This window comes from Solanum stenotomum, chromosome 4, assembly GCF_019186545.1.
Source record: "Solanum stenotomum isolate F172 chromosome 4, ASM1918654v1, whole genome shotgun sequence".
NCBI lineage: Eukaryota > Viridiplantae > Streptophyta > Magnoliopsida > Solanales > Solanaceae > Solanum > Solanum stenotomum.
This window is the reverse complement of record NC_064285.1, coordinates 47,230,908-47,256,111: the sequence shown is the minus strand read 5'-3', so window position 1 is coordinate 47,256,111 and position 25,204 is coordinate 47,230,908. Positions and strand designations below refer to the sequence as shown.

General features: G+C 35.1%; 1 protein-coding gene and 2 pseudogenes across 1 annotated transcript; 2 read left to right on the top strand and 1 right to left on the bottom strand.

Moving 5' to 3' along the window:
* The first annotated feature begins 6,041 nt into the window (after nt 1-6,041).
* LOC125861533 (psbP domain-containing protein 3, chloroplastic-like) lies at nt 6,042-10,392 on the top strand. Its single transcript, XM_049541403.1, has 9 exons — nt 6,042-6,190; nt 6,910-7,019; nt 7,103-7,168; nt 7,652-7,732; nt 7,818-7,900; nt 8,003-8,078; nt 8,447-8,565; nt 8,689-8,733; nt 10,366-10,392. The coding sequence occupies exons 1-9, from the start codon at nt 6,042-6,044 to the stop codon at nt 10,390-10,392; spliced, it is 756 nt and encodes a 251-aa protein (XP_049397360.1).
* Nucleotides 10,393-11,860: 1,468 nt separating this feature from the next.
* LOC125861532 (AT-rich interactive domain-containing protein 6-like) lies at nt 11,861-19,587 on the bottom strand (annotated as a pseudogene).
* Nucleotides 19,588-21,741: 2,154 nt separating this feature from the next.
* On the top strand, nt 21,742-22,851 carry LOC125861531 (psbP domain-containing protein 3, chloroplastic-like; annotated as a pseudogene).
* The last annotated feature ends 2,353 nt before the right edge of the window (nt 22,852-25,204 follow it).

The window sequence follows — 25,204 nt, the reverse complement described above, 5'->3', positions numbered from 1 at the left end:
AAAACAAACAAAAACGACTCTTTTTAATGTTTTCCGGTCGGCTAATTCGTAACATCACTGTATAGGTTACTAAAATAGTCATAACATTTTACTGAGAAATTGGATTGACGCAAAATTTGCAACGTTAGAAAGTATATTCAAATACCTTTAATTGGATAGGTTATGGCTCACGCAACTCTTTATATTCTAAGAGATATGGTCGTTTGAAGTTGACCCAAGTAGAATCTTACATCAAAACTTAATCGATAAGAAAACTTCAAGAACACTTATCAAGAAATTAAATCTTAAATTTCAAGAACGAAATTATAATAAATAAATCAAGATTGGTCTGTGGGTGAATGAACCCAACACTATGGAAGCTTACATACCTCAAAGAACTAGGTTCATGGTGAAATCTTGAATTTCTTGAACGAACGCTTGAAACTTTGAACTTTTTCTCCCCTTGAATGTTCTCTCTAAAACCCTAAACGCTTTTGGGGATGAATGAAACTAATTCTAATCAGTTTAGACTCCTAAAACCTTCTAAAAATGCTTAGATCTGATTGGGTAAGGAAAAGACCAAAATACCCCTTACTATTTTCGGGTAACTTAACTTTTCTTAACTGGACAACCTGACTTCAAAAGGGCATATCTCACTCATCCGACCTCGAAACTCAGAAAACTTGATGGCGTTGAAAAGATAATTCAAAGACCTTTCATTAATTATCTTTTAGCTCACCTAACTCATCGGGTACTCAGAGTTATGGTCGTTTGAAGTTGACCCAAAACTCATAACTTAAGCATAACTTACAAAATTTTAGATTGCTATTTCCAATTTAGTTATGTTTCGAACTCAAGGTGCTACATCTAGTGACCTTAACACTCAAGAAATTTTTAATTCCTTGGTAAAATCCTACTCATAATGAAGGATGGTTCGAGTCTGAGCTCAATTTTCTGGGATGTTACAATAATAGCGCAAGACACTTTTAGTTAGAGTATGAAATTGCTAATTACTCTCAAGGATGTCTTTCTGTTCAGGTTTTTTTTTTTTGGATTTCAGAACTTATGGGCTGAATTTACAGATATTGTCTATGCCAAAATACCTACTGAATCTCTATCAGTGATTCAGGCAGTTCATGAGCAATGCAAGCGAGACCAATTTTTGATGAAAGTATAGTCCGATTTTGAGAGTGTTCGCTCTAACTTGATGAATCGTGACCCATCTCCCTCTTTGGATGTTTGTTTTAGGAAATTACTTCGTGAAGAGCAATGTCTGGTCACACAAAATGCTTTCAAGAAAGAAAATGATGTCACTGTTGCATTTGCTGCTCAAGGTAAAGGAAAAGGGCAGGGAGATGAGTAGAACTGAATGCTACAGTTGCAAGGAATATGGTCATATTGCTAGCAATTGTAGCAAGAAGTTCTGTAATTATCGTAAACAACAAGGACACAATATCAAAAAGTGTCCCACGTTCCCTCATATTCGTAGGATCAATGCTTTCCAAGCTGGGATAAATGGTTCCACTTATGATAACTCATCTTCAGGACAAGTTCTTACTCGTGAAATGGTACAACAAATGATTGTGTCAGCCTTCTCAGCATTGGGATTCCAATCATATGACCAACTTAACGAGCATCCTAAAAAACGTTTGTAAGTGTCAAAGTCCATCACAAATACAAATTGCCAATGATAGTAATTTACCCATTACCAAGGTTGGGGACATTAGTCCAACTTTCGAGAATGCTTTTGTTTCACCAAAGCTCTCAACTTGTGTTATTTTAGTTGGACAATTGGTAAAAAACAACTGTGATGTGAATTTTTCTCATAATAGTTGTCTTGTGAAGGATCCAGCGTCGGGGATGATAATTGTGAAGGGGCCTAAAGTTGGACGATTGTTTCCTATACACTTTTCCATTCCTCCAGTTCTATCTTTTGCTTGTACTTCTACTGCTAGTAAAACTGAGGTTTGGCATAAGCGTCTAGGACATCCAAATTCTATTGTGTTGTCTCATTTAACAAATTCTGGCTTATTGGGAAATAAAAACAATTTTCAGTTGCTTCCATTGATTGTTCTACTTGTAAATTAGGCAAAAGTAAAACTCTTCCTTTTCCTAATTTTGGTAGTTGTGCTACAAAGTGTTTTGATGTCATTCGTAGTGATGTTTAGGGCATTTCACCAATTATTTCTCATGTTCATTTCAAATACATTGTGACATTTATAGATGATTATATATAGTCGGTTACATGGGTGTATTTTCTTCGATCCAAATATGAGGTATTTTCCATGTTCAAGAGATTTTTGGCTTACATTGAGACTTAATTTTCTACATGCATCAAATTATTAAGCTTTGATTCTGGTGGAGAATACATGTCTTATGAATTCAAAAAATTCTTGCTTCACAAAGGAATTGTCTCACAACACTCTTGCCCATATACACCACAACAAAATGGAGTTGCTGAATGAAAAAATCGCCAACTTTTAGATGTCACTCGTACTTAATTGATTGAGTCCTCTTCACCATCTAAATATTGGGCGGAAGCTTTGTCTACTGTTGTCTATTTTATTAATAGATTGCCATCTAAAGTGCTAAATCTTGAGTCTCCATATTTTAGTCTTTATCACCAAAATCCTAACTATAGTGATCTTCATACATTTGGTTGTGTTTGTTTTGTGCATTTGCCTCTTTTGCAGTGCAATAAACTTTATGTATAGTCTACTAAATGTGCTTCTATGGATTATAGTACTTCACAAAAAAGTTTTACTTTCTATGATCCATGTTCTCACAAAATCGTATTTCTAGAAATGTTGTTTTCTTTGAGAATCAGTATTTCTTTCCTACAATTGTAGATTCATCTTCTGCATCTCCTTTTCTTTCTACTTTTTAGGATTTATCATCTTCTTTTAAGAGGTTCAAACTTGGATTTGTGTATGAACGATGTCGGCCAACTTTACCCTATCCCGACACTGATTCGTCGTCTAAAACTGTACCATAACTAGAATCTGAGAATTCTTCAAGATCTGGTCTTCTTGAGCCTACTCGGCGATCTACAAGTGTATCTCGTACTCCCAATTGGTATGGCTTTTCCTCTACTTTATCCAACATATCTGTTCCATGTTGTTACTCACAAGCTTCCAAGCATGAATGATGGGAGAAAGCAACGGAGGAAGAACTTTTGGTTCTTAAAGAAAATGACACATGGGACATTGTTTCATGTCCTTCAAATGTCCGCCCTATTAGATGTAAATGGGTTTATTCAATCAAACTTCATTCTGATGGAACTCTTGATCGGTACAAAGCTCGATTGGTTGTTCTTGGTAACAAACAAGAGTATGGGGTGGACTTTTGTACGTGTAGCCAAAATGACTACGGTACGAACTATTATTGTCATTGCTACTTCAAAAAACTGGTCTCTTTATCAAATGGATGTCAAAAATGCTTTTCTCCATGGTGATCTTAAAGAAGATATTTATATGAATCCTCTATCTGGTTTGTTCTCATTACCTACATCAGATGTATGCAAGTTGAAGTGGTCTTTGTATGGATTAAAACAAGCTCCAAGAGCTTAGTTTGATAAGTTTTGATCTACTTTACTACAATTTTCTTTTGAGCAGAGAAAATATGACTCATCTTTGTTTCTTCGAAAAACATCTACAGGTTGTGTTCTTCTTTTGGTGTATGTAGATAACATTATTATCACAGGAGCTGATTCTTCACTGATCACTAGCCTCCAACAGCAACTTAAAGATTCTTTTCATATGAAAGATCTTGGTACTCTTACTTATTTTTTGGGTTTGGAAGTTCATAATGTTGTTTCAGGTGTGTTTCCAAACAAACACAAATATACTCAGGATCTGATTTCTTTGGTTGGTCTTCAAGTTTCCTCCTCCATAGATACTCTACTGGAATTGAATGCCAAGTATCGTCATGAGGAAGGTGATCTTCTTCTTGATCCAACTATGTTTCGACAATTAGTTGGAAGTCTAAATTGCCTTACTATTACTCGGCCTGATATCTCTTTTGCAGTTCAACAAGTTAGTCCATTTATCATGCTCCCTGTCATCTCCACTTGGTGGTTGTTCGTCGCATCATTCGGTACCTTATAGGAACATTTACTCGTGGATTGTTCTTTCCAAATGGTTCTCCTATTCGTCTTAATGATTTTAGTGATTTTGATTGGGCGGGATGTCTTGATACTCTTCGTTCAGTCTCTGGTTGGTGCATGTTTCTTGGAGAGTCATTGATATCTTGGAAGAGTAAAAGGCAAGATCGTGTGTCAAAATCTTTAACATAGGTCGAATATCGATCCATGTCTACTGCTTGCTCGAGGTTGTATGTCTTCATGGATTACTTGCTGAGATTGGATTTCCTCAATCTCATCCTACTCATCTCCACACTGACAATACAAGTGCTATTCAAATTGCTACTAATCCAATTTTTCATGAGAGGACCAAACACATCGAAGTGGATTGTCATTATACACGAAAAGCTATAGATGAATGAGTCATTACTCTTCCATATATGTCCAGTGATCTTCAAATAGCTCATGTGTTTACAAAATCCATGGCACGACAACACCATTAGTTTCTAGTAGGCAAATTGATCCTTCTTGATCCACCAGCATCAATTTGAGAGGGGATGTTAGCATGATGGACAACTAAATGATTGTATATATTAATGTAATTGTATAGTGATATAAATTAGCATGATCATATACATTTGTTGTAGAATCAAAGGGATAAATATTGTGATAGAATAGCTGATTTGGAGGGATAGCAAGACAAATTTAGAGGGATTCAATAGCAGATTTGTAGAGATAGAATAGCTGATCTTTAGGGATAGGAATGGCGGATCTTTAGGGATGTGTAATATTTATTTTCACTATATCATGGAAAGACTCTCTCACTTTGAGAGGAATTTGCTGAAAATTGACACATTTCAAATCCTTGTTTTCACTTTTTTCAAATTCTCTTAATTTACATGGCCAAACTCCCTTATACATAAAACCTATTAGCAAAAGCATGCATTCCTCCACATAAACACTCACAAAAAAACCCTAACCCAAGTTTCGTCAAAACAAAATTCAGGATACAAAAACAAATAGAAAAATAATAAAAATTTTGTTTTTCATCCCTGTTTGTTGACTCTAAACAAAATGAAAACTAAAAAAAGGTCCTCCCGCCGACCAATTCACCGGAAATAACATCAAAACTTCATCCACATCTCAAATGTGTTTAATTTTTTCATTTTTTTTTCAAAAACATAGGAAGGTTCAATAGATAAACAAGTAATGCTGGTGAGTAAAAAAACATATAGGAATCCATCAAATTCAGCAACAGGTAGGAATGTGCAATCGAAATCGGAGGTTGATGAAGCAAGTAGCTTAACAAAGACGGAAACAATCATGAGCTTAACCCTCCAATGGTGGCTTTTGCTTCTTCAAATATTTTTGGCACTGAGTAACTAAAGCGTGTGAGTAGGATATGATTTAATTCCTTTGTCTTTATGTGAGACTTTTTGAGAAAAGGACTAAAATGACACTTAATTTAAGAGTAATGTTTTATTTTGGTCTTATATTTTAGGAATAGTTTCAATTATATATAATAAATTAGTAATTAGTTTACAATAAATATAGTTATATAATAATAAAAAAAACTATTCAACATATACATTGATTATATATATGCTATAGTTTGCTAAAAGTCATATAAAGTATACACTGACTATATAATATAGCGTACTTATATATGAGCGCTATATTATATATGAGCTATACACTGACTATATATTACGGTACACTCTAAAAATTAAATATAGTTTAACTATATATGAAGTATACATTGACTATTCAATATCGATCAACTCGAATTCACCTCTAAATAATCTCAAATTTTAGAAATAAAATCCTCTCGATGTTTTGAGTCTTTTGATATATAATTCGCTGGAGATGATGGACATTTGCAGTACATCAAATTTTAAAGAAAAGGAACAAAATAACTAAGAAGACGCATGAAAATAAGAAAGAGGAGGCAGAGGAAAGAAAGAATGAAAAGAAGTTATTAATGGCGAAACTGGAAGGAAGAAGAAGAAGAGTAGAAGGTTCGGCAAATTTTAGTAATTTTGAAATTTTGCTGCGCAAAGGACACATGAATATGAAGACACTCATGAAGGGTGACAACAATGTTGGTCCAAAGTTGATCAATTCTAGCAGGTAAGGTGACCACCTGAAAAAAAATTATGTCCGCTTGCACGCCTTAAAGTAGACCTACTACTACTTTATGCATCGTAATAGTAAAGTCAACTTTTTTTTATAACTATTAACTGTGTTATTAAGGCCAGCTAATAAGCATCTCAATTACTTTCACATGATACTTTCTATCTCTTGCCTATACATGCATTGTGTAGCTCTGTCTATCAAGGCTCGGACAGAGTAGTGGTTTTGCCAGTAAAGTCAACTTAGAAATAGTTGAGTGACTTTGACTTTCGCGTTACAAAACAAAGTTGAGGGACGACTTCCTGTTTCTCAGATAAAAACTATTAGTTGAGTGAACATATTAGAAATTAACTCGATTTTGTTGATATAGAGGATAAAGTTTTGCATTAATGTAACTTGATTTAGGTGTGTGAGTTTCCTACCTAAAATTTCACCATCATTCAGGTAGCAAAAGGGAACAATCGATAGTTGTGATAAATAATTGGTGATGAACGTAGGGAACTCACACAAATGATAGTTAAGGTATGAAACTCAAAAAACTGAAATACTTTAGATGTGTTGTTGACCTTCAATCTTTTCTTTTTTGTGTGTTTTATTTATTCAGTTACCGTGAACTGTTGTCAATTTTCGATCTGCTTGATTGATAATCAGAGTACATTTGAGAATTTCTTCTTTTTTTTACCTCATTTGGTTTTGAAATTCGAATATTTGGATAGTGAACAAGTTAAAGGGGAATGTGTAACCAAGAGAAGAGAGCTCCTATTACAGGCAGGCTTTGTTGCACTTTCTCTGTCCACCTTTACATCGATTGCATTGGCAGAGAACGGTACACTTTGATAATTTTTTCACTTTGACATGCTCAGTATCCTTCAGAATGTCTACTTGCTAAAATGGATGATGTTATTTCAGATGTCTTGGAGGATTTTCGTGTTTATTCAGATGATGTCAACAAGTTTAAGATCACGATACCTAGTGGTATGGTTTTACATTCCGTTTTTTTCTTCTTGAATAGAAGCATTTTAGGTGCTCTTCATCGATAAATCCATGTGCTGAAGAGAGCATCTACGGATTATTATGAGTTATAGCAGCTTAATTCTATAATTAAATTGAGAGTTGGTATGTAAAATGTAGTAACACAGATTGGATCTTTTTTCTTTTTTTTTGGGATAACCGTAGTGACTCTGGGCAACTTGCGGGCACCTTGACTAATTCTGGGGTGTCTGCTACCTCCCATCAGTATAGTTGTCGAGTAACTCTGTCCACCAAGGCTTGGACAGAAAGGAAAAATCACCTTTGTTTAACAAATATAGGATCTTTTTGTCTTAGATATTGAGACGTAAAACTTTTACATTCATAGTTCTTGAGAAGAGATGATCTCTGTCAAGGACTAAAGAGATTTGCTCTAACACGACGAGAATGGGAAGAAAATGATGTTAACAAATGAAGAATTACTTACAGATTGGCAAATAGGCACGGGAGAAGGTGATGGAGTAAGGTCACTCATAGCTTTCTATCCTCGAGAAGCTTCTAACTCAAATGGTATTAGTTGGACATTGTGATGGATCGATTCAATTGAGCTTTATTAAATTGCTGTGTATATGAATTCGATCATCTGTTGTATCAGTCAGCATTGTAATCACAAGCCTTGGTGTTGATTTCACCAAGTTGGAATCTTTCGGAAAAGTTGATGCTTTTGCCGAGAATCTGGTTTGGTTTAATCAATCTCTACTTCTAAAAAGACTCTCCGTTCCTTTTCCTTTTAATGCTTCATTTAGCGTTCTTACTTCGGTCCTCAATGATTTTTAACAGGTCAGTGGATTAGATAGAAGCTGGCAAAGGCCTCTGGGAGTGAAAGCAAAACTCATAGATAGCAAAGCTTCTAAAGGTATATAACACAATCTAAAACAATCGTTAAAACTTGCCTCGCTGCAATGGTTATTTTAGGTTTACTTATAAGTCGAACATAGTCTGTTTATAAAGCCATGAAATGGAATGCATACTATTGTACCTACAGAATTAGAAAGTGCTTTTATGAAATGATTTTCGACAAGTCAAGAAGAAAAGCTCTCATTCCTAGAGTTTCGAACACGTAAACTTAAAATTTTGAATCTGCCTCTCATTTAAGAAACTAAGTGATTTTTTCTCACTGAAGTAGTTGTGACTTTACTTCAATGTTTAGGAGTTTATACTTGCACATAATGTGAGGATGTTCAATTTTTTGAGCCGTTGATAATTGTCACTTTTATTAATCAGGGTTGTATTACATCGAGTACACTCTGCAAAATCCCGGTGAAAGTCCCAGACATCTATTTTCAGTGCTTGAGATAGCAGACAATGGGATTAACAACAGACTGTATACTCTCACTGGACAGGTCAGCTAAACGAAGCAAAAACACACACATTAAACTTACTTAGCTTTTCATTTTTCCATTACGAGAGGATGATGAAGAGATCGATAGACTGTAAAATTGATTAAGATTTAATTTATCTCGCAGTTTGTAGACGAGGAGGAAGAGAAATATGGTGCCAAAATACAGAAGGTGACTTTAAGATTTTTTTTCTTCTTGTTTTGTGTTTGCTAGTTTTTTGAGTGAAGATATGCATCACAAAAATGTCTATAATATCTCAAAAGAAAGTGTCCCTCAGGGATTAGGAAGAAAGTTGGCCAGTCAAGAACTTACATGTTCAAAAAATGCATGTTGCGGAGATGAGGATGTTGAGATGGATGTGTGGGCACACTAGGAGCGATAAGATTAGGAATGAGGTTGTCCGGGAGAAGGTGGGAGTGGCCTCTGTGGTGGACAAACTGAGGGAAGCGAGATTGCAATGGTTTGGACATGTGAAGAGACGGTGTACAGACGCCCCTGTGAGGAGGTGTGAGGGGCTGGTTGTAGAGGGTACGCAGAGGGGTAGAGGTAGGCCTAAGAAGTATTGGGGAGAGGTGATTAGACAGGACTTGGCTCAGCTTCACATTACCGAGGACATGACTCTAGATAGGAAGGAGTGGAGGTCGCGTATTAAGGTTGTAGGTTAGTAGGGTTAGCGCGTTGGCTTTCCTTGCGAGGGTTTGGGTTGTTAGCGTTTGTGGTAGTCCTAGCCTTGCACTTGCAGTTCTTGTCTGCGATACCTATAGCTTTATGTTGGTTACTGCGTTTCACTTCTTGCATTATTTTATTGATGCTTTATACATTGTTTCCCTCTTCATTTTACTTGGATTTGTTGTACTTGAGCTGAGGGTCTTTCGGAAACAGCCTCTCTACCTCAACGAGGTAGTGGCAAGGTCTGCGTACACTCTACCCTCCCCAGACCCCACCTAGTGGGATTTCACTGGGTATGTTGTTGTTGTTGTTGTTGTTGTCTCTTTTTCATAATAAGGAATTGTAAACTTCGATAGTCTTTGTAAAGGGATATAGAAAAAAAAGTATGTTCTTCTACACATGAGAAATGGGGTTGAAGGCGAAAGAGGTGGATTTGCCGCTCTCCCTCTGCACGTGAGATATGTATAAGGTTTAATCTGATTCTGATTTTCCAAAAATTAATCTGATTCATTTGAGCTTAAATGCATAAAGTCCAAATTCATGTTTTTTAACTCCATATAATGGCGCTATCATTTCATTGTGGATTGTTACGGGTGATGTTCTGAATACATAAAATATTCTTCTCATTTCTTTCCAAGCTTGTGACTGATTTTGAATCCTGGTTTCATAATCCCTTCCCGAACCAAACATGAATCTTTCAATTTTTATGTCTCTCATGAGACAATGTTATCAACGACATACTCAAGCTTTTCATTTAAGAGTTTGAATGTGCTGATATGTTGAACTAAGTTGCATCACATTTTATATTAACTCAAAGTTTTCAACAGAATTTTTGTCTACTTTTGCAAAATTTTGTGGCTTGACGGATATATTTTCACAGTTTTACCAATATGCGTCATTTCCTTTCTAAGGCTGTTTAGTATCACAGATTCTGTTAAATCACAGGGAGGATATTGCTTGTGTGAATAAGTTTTGTATTGATAATATTATGTTGCAATGTCCTGTTTTGTGCATGAAATCTTCATTGCTTATTGTTTGTTAAGTGAGGATTTTGTGCAATAACGGTTAAGCAAGTCATTTAATCTGATGTTATATTCAAGTGAATCAATGTCTGAAGTTTCTTGCAATGGGCAGGCTGTTTCGTCTTTCAGATTAATATGATAACATAATAGAGACTGCGATATCACAAATCTTGGCTTGAGATTCTGGTTTTTCTAGTTGGTGAATGGCAAACATCGTCATTGATAGCAGCACAGTAGATCTTCCAAACCTCAAAGAGGAACATAATTCAACTTTCGATTAAGGTATATATTATAACGACTTGAGAAAAAGTTGAGTTGTAGGCATGAACCAGCAACTTGATCAATGTTTTTTTGGTAAAGACAGCTTGGCCAATGCTTAAGAGTTAGTATTTACACATATTGTTATACCAAAACTATATGGATTGTTTCTATAAAAATGTGATTTTTGTGCAAATGTCATATGCCCAAATTCTGAACTTTTAGTTCGAAAGGCTCGGGATTAACATTATACGCCACATAAGCACATGAAGTACTAAACGAAATAGGTATTAGTTTAATCAGTTATGAGCTTTATAGCTATCTCTCTTTTCCATTTTTTGTTTGAGAACTTCCTAATATGATGTGCTTATATATATCACAATCACTTCCTTTTGGATTGCAATTATCAAAAGTGCATTCCTGTCCTTACTATCTTTTCGAAATCAGACTGAATCCAGATCCCGCACTACAGGTCTCACTCTGGAGGTTGATGCTCCCAACAGAATATTCTCTGTACTAGCTTTTATCTTTACTTCCTATACGTTTTAAATAATGTACTCCCCCTCGATAGAACCAATTCTTTCTCCAGACAGCTCCAAAAAGTAACATTATTCCTTAAATTTCTTCTTTTCCTGCTACCAAATAAGCAATTTTAATCCTCCAAAACTCTACTTTTTTCTCCATTCTCAAGCAAATCTCCTTCACAATCATCTTCCTAATGTTGAGAAGAAACAATAGGCTAGGCTTAATTAAGAAAGAATAAGATTTTGGGGGTGGATGGGGAGATGGGATGGGAGTTGAAACCCCCCGACAAATCGAACAATCAAACCACATGCAAGGAGCTTGTAAGGAGAAATACTCCATCTAGCTACTTACCGATGATGTACAAGTCTTCAACAATGAAGGTGGTGTTACTGATATTTTAATAAACATCTTCCACCACCTTCAGCTTCATGTCTTTTATATACCAAGAGCATGTTTAGCTAAGCTTTCAAAACATGCATATTTTGGTTAGTGTGGAAACTCAAAATGGTGTTTCTAAAAGAGTACTTCAAGAAAGTATGTGGCTGCCAATAATTTCGAGATTATAATAGAATTGTCAAATGCTAAAAAGAGAGATGCGTTTCAGTATCAAGACAATATACAACACCAAGCTATGTTCATCACATATCCATCTGTCTTTGAAAATCAATCTAAGTTTTTAGTGGGAAGGCTGAAGCCGAAACACCTCCTTTGCTATATCTGGGCCATTCAAAGTTTTTGACCCACAGTATCATCAACAACAACTAAACAACTATGGCCAAGCATTCACAATGTTGGCCAACTACCAATACTTCTGCATTGTCAACTCAGAGATTTTACTGCGCAAAGGGCACATGAACATGAAGACACCCATGAAAGGTGACATCAGCGTTGGTCCGAAGCTGATCAATTCTAGCAGGTAAGGTGACCACCTGGAAAAAAATTTTATGTCAGCCAACTTACAAATGGAGAACCTTTTGATTGTCGTAGACTCCTTAGAGTGTTGTGATCAACAAATAGAAACGTACCAATGATATAGTTTTCAGATCCACTGAAGAAATATCAAGATTTCTGTATGACAGTTTCTCTTTACCAGAGAAAATTACTAGTCCAAAAAGATGCAAGTAAGGAAAAGATTGAATTACTCTATCAAAGTCAAAATTAGTAAAATAAATAGCAAGGTGTGTACCTTCTTGAAGGCAGTAACACCCCAAAGATTGTCAAGTTGGTTTGGCTAACCGGTAATGACCAGGCGGCCAGCTGGATCAGATTGAACCGGTACCTATGTTTACCAAGAAATAAGGGCATTAGAGCTTTGAGATGTTGTAAAAAGACGAAAACAAATTGAATGCACTTGATGGAAACAAGTAGCACGATTGGTATTATACCTCATCTCGTAAAAGCCTAGGCACCAGTGCATAGACCTCAAAGGAATCATTTTGTTTGCATAAAATCATTACAAATCACATGAGAGAAATGGAATGCATAATATAGAGGTTCTTAATTCTCTTACTTCTGATAGAAACGTACTGTTTCACGAACATTGATTTTCACCCAATCAGCAGGGGGTCCAACATCAACAACTTGGACATCCAACCTGGCAGATGGAAATCAATTTATCTTTACATCAGAAATGGAGGAACCAAAAATAGAGAAAGATAGAGATCAGTATTCTATATCTTTTGGGTGATGAAAACTGCTGGTGTACAAGATAAAAACATTAGAAGAAAGGATCAAGATAAAGTACGACTTACAGCTTAGATGTTTCAGTTTCTGCAGCTTTCATTGGGTGCTCCACTTCATTTTGTCCCTGGTGGTTAAGAGAACCTGAATACAACAAGAAGTTCTGCTGCAGTCACTATTCCTTTTTGATAGAGTATGAGTTAAAGCAAAAACTAAAGTTCTCGGATGATATCAGTGTTAACTAACAGCAACTAAAGGCCAATGTTTTGGAGAGTGCCAGACTTCATATTGGGAAATGGTGAGGAGAAAACAGCTCAATGATAGAGATATATGAATTGGCAAAGAATTGACGAACAATCTTACCACTATTTGTTAGGCTCTTCGCACGCTTTGTTATATTGTTGGCATTCCTGTCCTATAAAAGACGAAAAACACCAAAATTACTTGTACGTGGCAATAGACAGGATCAAACTTAGGAAATATAATGCCCAAAGACCTCTACAAGGATACAGCAGCAGACCTTTACAATTGGCTCAGAAACCTCACCATAACCAAGAAGGTGTTGCTCCTGCCAGCCTAGCCTACAACGAGTAGTTGAATCTCTTACTACCCTTCGTGATGCAGAAATTTGGTAACCACTTCCCTGCAGAATTACTTTAAATAGTTCATATTTGATTATATATACATACACTACAAGACTACATTAGTCTTTTCCTAGTGTCCCTTAAAAAAAGTCTTTTCCTAGTGTCCCTTATCCCAAAGTAAGGCCATACAGATTTTCGTCGAAGTCAACTAAAGAAGGATCCATGATCAACTTTGAGAACTTGAGTGAAGTCAAAATACGTCGATGATTCTAACTACTTAGGGTAATAGGCTTCCCCATATATCAATTAAAAGGCTTACAACATACTGCATATGTGAAGATACATCATATACCAACAAAGTAAGCACAGTGCTACCTCATTATCAACACCCCAAGAAATAGGAGGAGCAGCAATAGGAAGTTGAAGCTCTCCGTTTTGTGTCCTAAGCCTTTCATATGGTAGAAGTATTTAACATACAGAGAAATCGTGAGATAATAGAATGTACATAAACAAAAAGTAAGAGGCAGATAACTTTTTAGGACAAATTCTATTCAAAATCACCATATAAGCATGGAAATGAAGTAATTTATTAAACTTAAACATCTAAGTTTGGCATTTCAAAATGTGGAAAGCTAAGGAGAAGTCCACTAAGATAAAATGAGTCAGAATGTCCAGCTGCCATCTCACAGTCATATAACCAATTGCAAAATCAAAGATGTAATGAAACCTACTTTAAACAAGAATAAAAGCAGAACCACGAAAATGAAAAAAAGCAAGTACAAACTATTTAAATGACTTTATAGGTCACAAAAGATGGAATGTTAGTAAAAGTTTTCTAAGTTAATAGTTCACAAAGCACCCACCAATATTTTTGGATAAGGTAAAATAATTTGTTACTGATTGAGGAAAATCATGTATACAAGTCGTATACCAAGAAATAGAGAACCTATACAAAAATATGGTCCTCTACAAAAGTAGGTGCACCAAAAAAGAAACTAGAGATAAAAAGGCTAATCCTTACATTTACAAACTCAAATTCTATCCCTTCAAACATTCTCCCTCTCCTTCCATACAGCCCACATAAAATATAACATCGCAAACCACCTATCCGCTAACAATGCGACATAATTCAGGTCCCAGAAACTCACCTTATACCAAATATTAGCAGCATGGCGGACAGTAGTCAAAATATGCTAATAACTTTCAAGGGAAGAGAACTTTAAGTTATTACCTTCTCATAGAAGCCGCGGAATGTCCAAGAAACAGTAGTGCAAGTCTTGAGAAAGAAGATTATCAGAGCCCCAAAAAGAGCATTTAGAGAAAGTCGTATAATAGTAGATAGAAGGCATTGATATTGTCTTATATATTCAGTTGATTATCATTCCAGTAAATTCTTATCTTATTTGATCATCAAAAGATATCTTGCTGATTACAATTTATTCTGAGTTACTCATCTAATTGGAGACATCGACACTCATTTCATATTGAGCAAATCTAGCATAACGAAGCAACCCGTCAGTATCTCATAAAGTTTAGACTCCCTATTCAGAAGCATCTGTAAATATTTAAGGCCTCAAGTCCCTGCGTGCTTAACTCTAGAACCAATTGCCACCACTAAGATACATGGTCCTCTATATTTGACCAAGACCTAACAGAAAGAAAGATGCACCATTCCTTGGGTATGTTGTTGTTTGTTGTTAATGCGGTGTATGTTTCTTATCACTTATAGCCTAAGTTGCTCGGACTCGGTGCGGGTGTCCAATACGAGTGTGGATCTAGATGTTGTATCCTTCATGAACTAATTTTTAAGATTCGGGGATATAGATCCATGTAGGGATACATGTGTGGGGATTCGCCTAAAAATAATTAAAATATCTAAAAGAAGAGTTAGAAAACCTAAATTATGAGATATTATGGGAGAACTTGAGGAGAATATGGAAGGAAATTAACGAAAAAGGAGTGACATAGAAATTTCTAGATAAAAGGTATTTCATTTTCTTCAATTTCACCTTAGCTTTTGTATTGATTACAGACAATCATTAAAACTGTCCAAACTTACCCCATCTATTTTGGTCAAAGCACCCAAAATCGGTTGACCAAATTGGACACGGATCCCACACCCATGTTGTATCGACACGGATGTGGCACCAAAAGTGAAGAGTCTGAGCAACTTAGCTTATAGCTTGATATTGGAATCTACGTTGTTATTTTTGCAAAAGCATTTCGTGTTTTCTTCGCATTTTCAATTTTAGTAGTTTTCATACTCTCTCCGCTATTAAAAGAATGCCTGTTTCCAAAGTTACCAAGTTCAAAGAAAAGAATGCTTCTTCCCTTTTTTGGCAATTCTTAATTTCAACGTGTCACAAGTAGAGTCCGAGCAACTAAGCTTATAGCTTGATATTAGAATCTATGTTGTCATTTTTGCGAAAGCACTTCATGTTTTCTTCCTATTTTCAATTTTAGTAGTTTTAATACTCTATCCGCTATAAAAGAATGCCTTCTTCCAAAGTTACCAAGTTCAAAGAAAAGAATGTCTCTTCCCTTTTTTTGGTAATTCTTAATTTCAACGTGTCACAACTCACATGACATGTTCAAGACCACAAGATTAAGGACATTTTTGTATATTCTACACATCTTTGGTTTACCTAAACTCAAATCTAAAATGAACCTTCAACCTAAAATTCTTATTTGAACAACTTTTTATTGTCATTGATCTATTTCAGTCATTACTAAACTAAAATAGCTTACTCAATATCTACCATTGCTTATTCATATGCTATTATGAGTTCAAGACAGGCCGCTATGGTGATATTGGTAGACACACTGCTCTTAGGAAGAAATGCTAATGCATCTCGGCTCGAGTTCGAGTGGCAGTATACTATCTTCTAAAAAGGATAAAAAGATCATATAATGAATTCAATTCTCGATTTTCATTTAAAATTAGGTAATTAAGGGACTCTTCTTTTTAAAGTCTTTTTATAATATTTTCAACCTTGAGCATACATTAACTCACATTTCCTTTTCGATCATTTCAATTGTAATTGTTAAAAAGACCCACATCAGAAGAGGAATGGGAAATTGGACTCCTTATATGGACTTGGACAAACCTTCCCTCATGAGCTAGCTTCTGAGGTTGAGGTAGACTCATGTGTCATATCTTTATATGGTCTTAGAGTTAGACTCATCCTAGTTTGTTGTTCACCGATGTTGGGTCCCCATTTATAACGGTTCATGCTCTAGTTGAGGTCTGGGCGTACGAGGGAATGTTAAGAAATCCCACATCGGAAGAGGGATGAGAAATTGGAGTCTTTATATGGAAATGGACAAACCACCGCTCATGAGTTGGGGTTGAGTTGGGTCCAGGTGCCATATCTTTACTACAATTCATTTGATAACCTTTTTAGTCGATGAAATCATAAAACTATATGATTCATCAAAAAAAAGGCAATAGTTGCTCTTTTCTATATAACAAGATTATGTTACTCGTTGGATTTCTTCGTGACATTTCCCACTAAGCGATTTATATGAATCATTAATGTTCCTTTCATGGAGTTTCTCCCTAATTCATAGAATTATGTATTTCAATTTTTTTTTATAATTTTAAGTAAGTAAAATAACTAGACCAAGTGTTATTTTTATCCAAGGCTACAAGATTCAAAAACATTATTTACTTTCTTAAAGTCTATGTCAAGTCAAAACCAGACAAACATTTGAAACTTCGAGAGTAGTTGTTAAGGTTTTATACAATTCATGAACAATTGTTTTTCTACCACCTTCTGATATAATGTTCTAGCAACCAAGCAACTTATTACTCTCACATGTACCCAAAATATATCGTAACATTTCACATCTAAAACAACAGAAATAAACTTCAAAATCTTGGTACATCATCAGTAAAACAATGACAGACAACATCTCCCTTACATAGTTAATATAGGGGAAGTTGATGTTTTACGATTAAAGGAGAAATATTCATAACAAGTTGCCAGAAAAAAAGAAATAACCAGGGCCAACTAAATGCTCACTTGGGGGATTAAAGGAGTCTCCCACTTGCCGCCACAACTTCAATCCAGTTACCTACAGCGATAAACTAGCTTAACAATACACCATCAAAAGTACGTGGGAATAACATAAAATTCATCTCACAGACTCATAACATATTACATCATTAATTAATCAACCAAGTAACAGAAGAAAATACACAACCACGACTTGAATTTTTTAAATTATACTATAAAGTACAAAGCTACATTGCTTATTTCTTAAAAATAAATTAAGAATACCCTCTCTAACAACTCGAGGTTCACATTGTGATATTTGGAAAGAGAAACATAGCCCTCCAGGGATGCTTTACACACGGCCGTGTGAATAAGCAGGAAAAAGCCTTTAACAAAAATGGCCCACATAAAATCATGGTTAATCGAGAAATAACTCCTTGACTTATTGCACTCAATTGTTGACGCATTGCTTCTGATTAGCTAAGGACATTTTGGGGAAGTGACTAATATACTCTGCAGTTCTTGATTCAATTAAAAAAGTAAAATCTATAACCGAGAACTGATCAAATACAAGTGCAGAATAAAAGGCTTACCCGATCATAGCCACCTAATTTGATCACAAATCTCCATAACCTAGCACGAAGAACATGAAAAGATATAATATGTACAAGGAACAAGATGAAAATAAAAAGGCTCAATGATAAGACCATGATACACTTACTTCAGGCAATTAAGAGGATGACCATAAAACTTAGGTAGTTTAAGTTCCATTGCCTTCTCCCGGTAAAAGGTGCCTAGTTTTCCTATAAATGCAGCTTGATCCTCAGGAAAGCCTTCATCATCCTCTCCATCAGCCATCTAAAATTTGGAAACAAACTTTAAAATATTCATGATGAATAGACAACGATCTTGGATTCCTGGTTATATGCTTATATATTGTCGTGCTTATATAATTTTATTTATCTCATTATCGTACAAAAAATTATGAATGGTATAAAACTAAATTAAAGAAAAGGAGTACAGTAATAGATTGCCTTTGTCTCTAGTTTTATAAAGTGTTATTGTTTCGTGATTTAGTAAAAACATATCTATATTGATGCATATTAAGTTATAATAAATTACTTCAGTAATAACGGTCTTGGGTTTGTATCTAGCTATCAAATGCACAGATATATAGTTGATTTTAGCCAAAATATTATTTCGCTCGTTTGTGGATCATGGGAAAACCTTTAAAGTTTAAAGTCAAAGAGTTAAAATTTATTAAACTTGAAGTTTATACGCAGAGTTAACAAGGTCAAAAGTTCAATATCATATTTGTAAATAACCTAATTGCAGGGCCTTCATTTAAGATATATATAGCTCTAAAATATGCATGTGCTTCCATTTGATACATGTATGTAAACAAAATTATGGTTGGCATTCTTTTTGTATATATCATAGTGTTTTTTATAAAATATTAATGTATGAAATTCAATCAAATATGTTTAGTGTTCATGCATAAATGATTAAATTCCAATTAAAATTATCTGAAGTTTGTAAGGTTCACAACTAGTTTTTGAATACTAGATATCCAATATTCTAGTCACTATGGATGTATTTGCCCAACCTAAGTAGCTTTCTTTTGTACATGTCTATCATAATCATGGATTCTTATATGATTATATTTTTCTTTTTGATGTATTTTCATAAACAATACTATTTAATCTAAAATTTGAAAACAAATTTAAAAAATTTATGATGAATCAGAGTATGTACCATTGCACAAATATTCTCAGATGCTTCCCCACTATGATGTCCAGCATTTGCAGTTCCAGGAAACATTAGACTAGCTGGTTCTGGCGTTTTTCCAATAGAAGAATCAGTGATAACATTTGTAGGAATTGTTTTCATTTGAGAGTCCTCTTGTCTAACCACCATCAAATCATTACCATTCTGATTGACCTCATAGATCATTTTCTCAATATTTTGTACTTCATCATCAATCACCTTCACGTAGCCACTTACCATATCATCCATTCCAGCATCAATAGTAGGTGATTTGTTCTTCAGCACCACATTGTTGTATGCCTCTGGCTGACCCTTAGAGTTGAGCTGGTCCTCTGACTCACTTCTTGCATTCTTCAAGTCCTCTCCCTTTGAATCACTCTGATCATTTGTTTTGTCCTCAGCATTGCTTTTGCCAGTCTTAACACCATTTTTGTACTTGACCGACGACTCATTAGACACAAGGACATCACTAGCAGGGACATTCTTTTCCGCATCCAGCATCTCTACATCACCCTTATCCATTCTGACAACTAATCACAGGCAACATATCATATGTATCAAATTTCGGCATTCTAATACTCATCTCATCAAAAAAATACCCAAAAGTGAAAGGAAAGGGAACAAATAACTTCCAAAAAAACTGATATGCATCACTTTCAAATCAATTTTTTATAAGAAAAGAAACTTTATATCTAATTCATTCTTAAACGTCTTTTTTTTCTCTGCTATTGATATAACTTGAATCTTTGTTTGTCAGTTTTTGTGAGTGATTTGGAGTGAAAAACAGTTTTTAATGTTTTCTAAATTCATGAAACTTTGGGGATTTTATGGCATAAAATTCTCAATTTTTCATGAATTTGAAAAATATAAAAAAGTTGTTTTCACATTTTTCTCTCCAAATCACTAACAAGAACTCAAAAACAACTCCAATTTATATTCACAACCATACACAACTCCGATTTTCAATTGAAAATCGGAGTTGTGTTTGGTTGTGAATATAAATAAATTGGAGTTGTTTTTGAGTTTTTGCGAGTGATTTGGAGTGAAAAAAGTTCCCTTTTTTCAAATTCTCTCAATTTTCATGGCCAAACTCCATTACATATAAAATTTATTAGCAAAAGTATGCATTCCTTCACACAGACACACATAAAAAAACTCTAACCTTAGTTTCATCAAAAACAGAATCCAGGATACAAAAATATACAGAAAAAAAAATCATGTTTTTCATCCTCATATGTTCAACTCTAAACAGAATGAAAAATAATAAAAGGTCCTCCCGTCGATCAATTCACCGGAAAAATACATCAAAACTTCATCCACATCTCAAATGTGTTTAGTTTTTTTTTCATTTTTTTCAAAAACAGAGCAACGTTCAATAGATAAACAAGTAATGCCGGGGAGTAAAAAAACTTATAGGAATCCATCAAATTCAACAATAGATAGGAAGTGCAATGATGAAGCAAAGTAGCTTGACAAAGAAGGAAACGATTGTGATTTTAACCCTCCAACGGCGGCTTTTGCTTCTTCAAATATTTTTGGCACTAAGTAACTGAAGAGTGTGAGTAGGGTATGAGTTAATTCTTTTGTCTTTATGTGAGACTTTTTGAGAACATAACTAAAATGGTACTTAATTTACTAGTAATATTTTATTTTGGTTTTTAATATATTTTAGGAATAATTCCAATTATATATAATAAATTAGTAATTAGTTTAAAATAAATATAGTCATATAATTAAAAAATCATTGAAAGTATACGCTGACTATATATATATATAATATAGTTTGTTAAAAGCCATAGAGAGTATATAATGAGTATTGACTATTTAATATAACATATTTATACATGACAATATACTCAAAAAATTAAATATAGCTTAATTATATGAAGTATACATTGACTATACATGAAGTATACCTTGACTATTCAATCTCGATGAAATCGAAATAACCTCTAAATAGTACCAAAATTTAAATATGAAATTCTCTCGATATTTTGAGTCTTTTGATATATAATTCACTTGAAACGATTCACGTTTGCGGAAAATCAAATTTTATATTGCTATATACCAAAACTGTATGGATTTTTTTGATAAAAATATGACCTTGGTGCAAATATCATACACCCAAATTTTGAACCTCAAAGAATTTGATGCTCAAGTTTTGATTCTATATATTTGTATTCTCCTTGGGATCTTAAATCAGTTATTAGAGGTTTATATCCATCTTTCTTTGTGAAGCGATAAATACAATATCGCAAAAGGATAGCTCAGTACACGAAACATCCCACATTCAGATAGAGTCGTGTAGGATAACCTACAAAGTGCATTCATATCCTTACTAGTTTTTATCTTTCTTGTTTTGGTTTACCACCCAATGCCCCATTGGAGCTCCAACTAAATTCAAATGGCGTACTGCAGAGCCTATTATGGGGTAACGCTCCCAACATGACTTTCTTCATACTAGATTTTCTCTTATTTTCCTATTCATTTTAAACAGTCTATTCCCCATTAATATAACCATTTTTTTTCTCCAGACAGCATTGTTAACAAATATAGGATCTTTTTGGCTTAGATATTGAGATGTAAAACTTTTAAATTCATAGTTCTTGAGAAGAGATGATTTATGTCAAGGAATAAAGAGATTTGCTCTAATGCATAGAGAATGAGAGGAAAATGATGGTAACAAATGAAGAATTACTTGCGGATTGGCAAATAGGCGTGGGAGAAGGTGATGCAGTAAGGTCACTCTTAGCTTTCTATCTTCCAGAAGCTTCTAACTCAAATGGAATTAGTTGGGCATTGTGATGGATCAATTCATTTGAGCTTTATTAGATTGTTGTGTATATGAACTCGATCATCATGTTGTTTTCGTCAGCATTGTAATCACAAGCCTTGGTACTGATTTCACCAAGTTGGAATCTTTTGGGAAAGTTGTTGTTTTTGCTGAGAATCTGGTGTGGTTAAATCCATCCCTACTTTGAGAAAACTCTCTGTTCCTTCTTCTTTTAATGCTTCATTTCGCGTTCTTACTTCGGTCCTCAATGACTTTTAACAGGCTAGTGGATTAGACAGAAGCTGGCAAAGGCCTCCGGGAGTGAAAGCAAAACTCATTGATAGCAAAGCTTCTAAAGGTATATGAACACAATCTAAAACACTCGCTAAAACTTGCCTCGATGCAATGGTTATTTGAGGTTTACTTATAAATTGAACAGAATTTGTTTATAAAGCAATGAAATAGAATGCATACTATTGTACCTACAGAATTAGAAAGTTCTTTTATGAAATGAATTTCGACAAGTCAAGAAGAAAAAATCTTATTCCTAGCGTTTAGAACAAGTAAACTTAAAATCATGAATCTGCCTCTGCCATTCAAGAAACTAAGTGAGTTTATCTCACTGAAGTAGTTGTGACTTTGCTTCAATGTTTAGGAGTTTATACTTGCTCATGATGTGAGGACGTTCAATCTTTTGAGCCATTAATAATTGTCACTCTTATTAATCAGGGTTGTATTACATCGAGTACACTCTCCAAAATCCAGGTGAAAGTCTCAGACATTTAAGTGCTCGGGATAGGAGACAATGGGATTTACAACAGACTGCATACTATTACTAGGCAGGTTAGCTAAATGAAGCAAAAAGACACGCATTATAAACTTACTTGGCTTTTCATTTTTCCATTAAGAGAGGATGATGAAGAGATCAATAGACTGTAAAATTAATCAAGATTTAATTTATCTTGCAGTTTGTAGAAGAGGAGGCAGATAAATATGTTGCCAAAATACAGTAGGTAATTATTATATTCTAGGTGTTTTGATGATCCTCACAAATACTGGGACCTAGTCCCTGACAGAGTGCTCTCGTCCAGATTCAAATGGGTACAACTGTAAATTTGTCATGTCAGGTGGTAGGTGAAAAGTGCAGTTTATTTCACCAATAGAAAGAGTGGACGAGACTTTCTCTTTTAGTGGCTCACAAATGCAGGGACATGGTCCCTGGTAGAGTTCTCTCGTCCAGATTTATAATGGTGTACAACTATAAAGATGTCCTGTCAGTGGGTTGGTGAAGTCGTCAGCGTAGTTCACCAATAGAAATGGACGAGGCTGTTTGTCCAATGGTCAATAACTCTTTTTGGTCGATATAATCAAAATGACAAACAACAAGAAGATTCATTCATTCAAAAGGAGAGAGAGCCAACAAGTCTTCTCAAGAACTCACTAATGAAAAGTTTGCAAGGGACCGGGTCCCTGCAAGACTGCGTATGTGAAAGGACGACAAGACAACTGTCAGAAAAGCTGCCACCTCTAATGTGGTAGGTGCACATCTTTCTAGAGAAGCAAGCTCTCAGCCAATGGGCAGTCCCAAGGAGTTTGCGTCTTTTTGATATAGTCTCTTCTCCAAAACCACAAACTCAAGATTTGGCAAACAAAAACACAAGCTTAAAAAAGAGAAGGCCATCTTCAAGGAAGAACTAAAGCACTATAACACATACAACAAGGACCTGATCAACTGAAGAAGTGTTTTCCGTACCTGTTGTTGTTCTTGAATGTTTGTATTGAGCTAAATTTGTAGGATTCGTTTCACTTTGTTAAGAAACGTTTCAAACTCTTGTCTGTAGTGAGGGTAAGAACATTGTTAGAGTTAACTTTGTGTCTTACGGTAAAAATCTATATTAATCAGTGAGGGTTAGCATAGTTGGAAATGGATGCATTGCTTAGGCTCGTTTAAGTAATAGTTGTATTACTTAGTGTGAGATTAGAAGGTTAATCTCATTGTTGTGGGGTAAACTATGTTTCACTTTTTCTTAAGAAGATTAGTGAAAAGAGTTGAAAATCATGTGTGACAGGTTGTGGTTTTACTTTCTTGAGCAAAGAGGTTTCCACATAAAGTTCTTGTGCTTGTTTTACGTTGTGTTATTTATATTTTGAATGGTTGTTCTGTCGAGGGACTTGGTCTTGTGATCACTGGTGGAGGCATACATTCCAGCAATTGGTATCAGAGCTTGGGCTCTCTATATGGTTAATACCAAGAGAGAGGTTCCTGCGAGCAATGGCGACACAACTGAACGTGCAAAGAAGTCAGTCTCCCACAAGACCACCTCTCTTTGAAGGTAAGTTCTATAGATGGTGGAATATTCGAATGAGAGACTATCTCATGGCTGAGGACATTGAGGTATAGGATGTCATATGTGAAGTTCCTTATGTACCAACTATGGAGGTTAAGGATGGAGAGATTGATATACCGTGAGTTTACGGTATTTCTAATACATTTCACTTACAAGTTATGTGTGTCTAGGGCCTTTTTGTATTGATTTTTATGTGTTTTTATCATATTTTGCAGGAAAGATGTTCAGACGCGGATGTAAAGAGACAACTGAAAGAAATGTAGAAAAGGGCATCTACGGACCGAAGGTCCACTGACGCTCCGTAGGTGATGGTTGTAGATCAGCAGGCAATGCAAATCAGAGAAATCTGACCAAGTGTGGAACCATAGTGGCCACTGACGGTCCGTAGATTGATCTACCAACCGTACTGTTGATCCGCAGATTGATACTGCGGGGGTTCCGGTACCTAATTTTTGAAGATTCTAAGTGTGGAGCCACGAAGGGGGATTGATGTACCTTAGATCGATCTACGGTCCGTACTGCAAGTCCGACGTTTGCTTCAGAGAAGTTGATTTTTGGAGGCTAAAATATTTTCTAAGTCCTGGCTGACGGAAGGGACTAACGGACCTTAGATCCATTGACGGTCAGTGAGTCAGTCTCGTGGAATGAAGACGCGTGCCTGTACAAATTTTCTTTAATTTGTTTCCCTATTAATTTAGGACTTGTTTTCTATAAATAGGGCATGTAAACCTCGATTTTAGGGGTTAAACTTTATTACTTCTATTTTACTTTGAGACTGGGGAATTAATTTTGCTACCCTAGCAATTCTTGATTTCCAAAGTTAGTTTTGAAGATTTCGTTTGAAATTCGAGTTGAATTTCTGGGTTTATTTTTCTCAACTATGTAAGTTCATAATTCTTTCATCTAAAACAATGAATTGTGTTCATATGATTATGTGTAACTAAACTCCACCACTAGGGTTGTGGGATCCATGAGCGATTAACAAAGTAAGAATAGTAAATAAGCAATTCTTGAATCG

Bases quoted from the DNA above. Each gene is read 5' to 3' on its own strand.
- LOC125861533 (XM_049541403.1), top strand. From the start codon at position 6,042: ATGGCGAAACTGGAAGGAAGAAGAAGAAGAGTAGAAGGTTCGGCAAAT. The intron at 7,020-7,102 runs GTACACTTTGAT...ATGTTATTTCAG, and splicing joins GATTGCATTGGCAGAGAACG to ATGTCTTGGAGGATTTTCGT. The intron at 7,733-7,817 runs GTATTAGTTGGA...CTGTTGTATCAG, and splicing joins AGAAGCTTCTAACTCAAATG to TCAGCATTGTAATCACAAGC.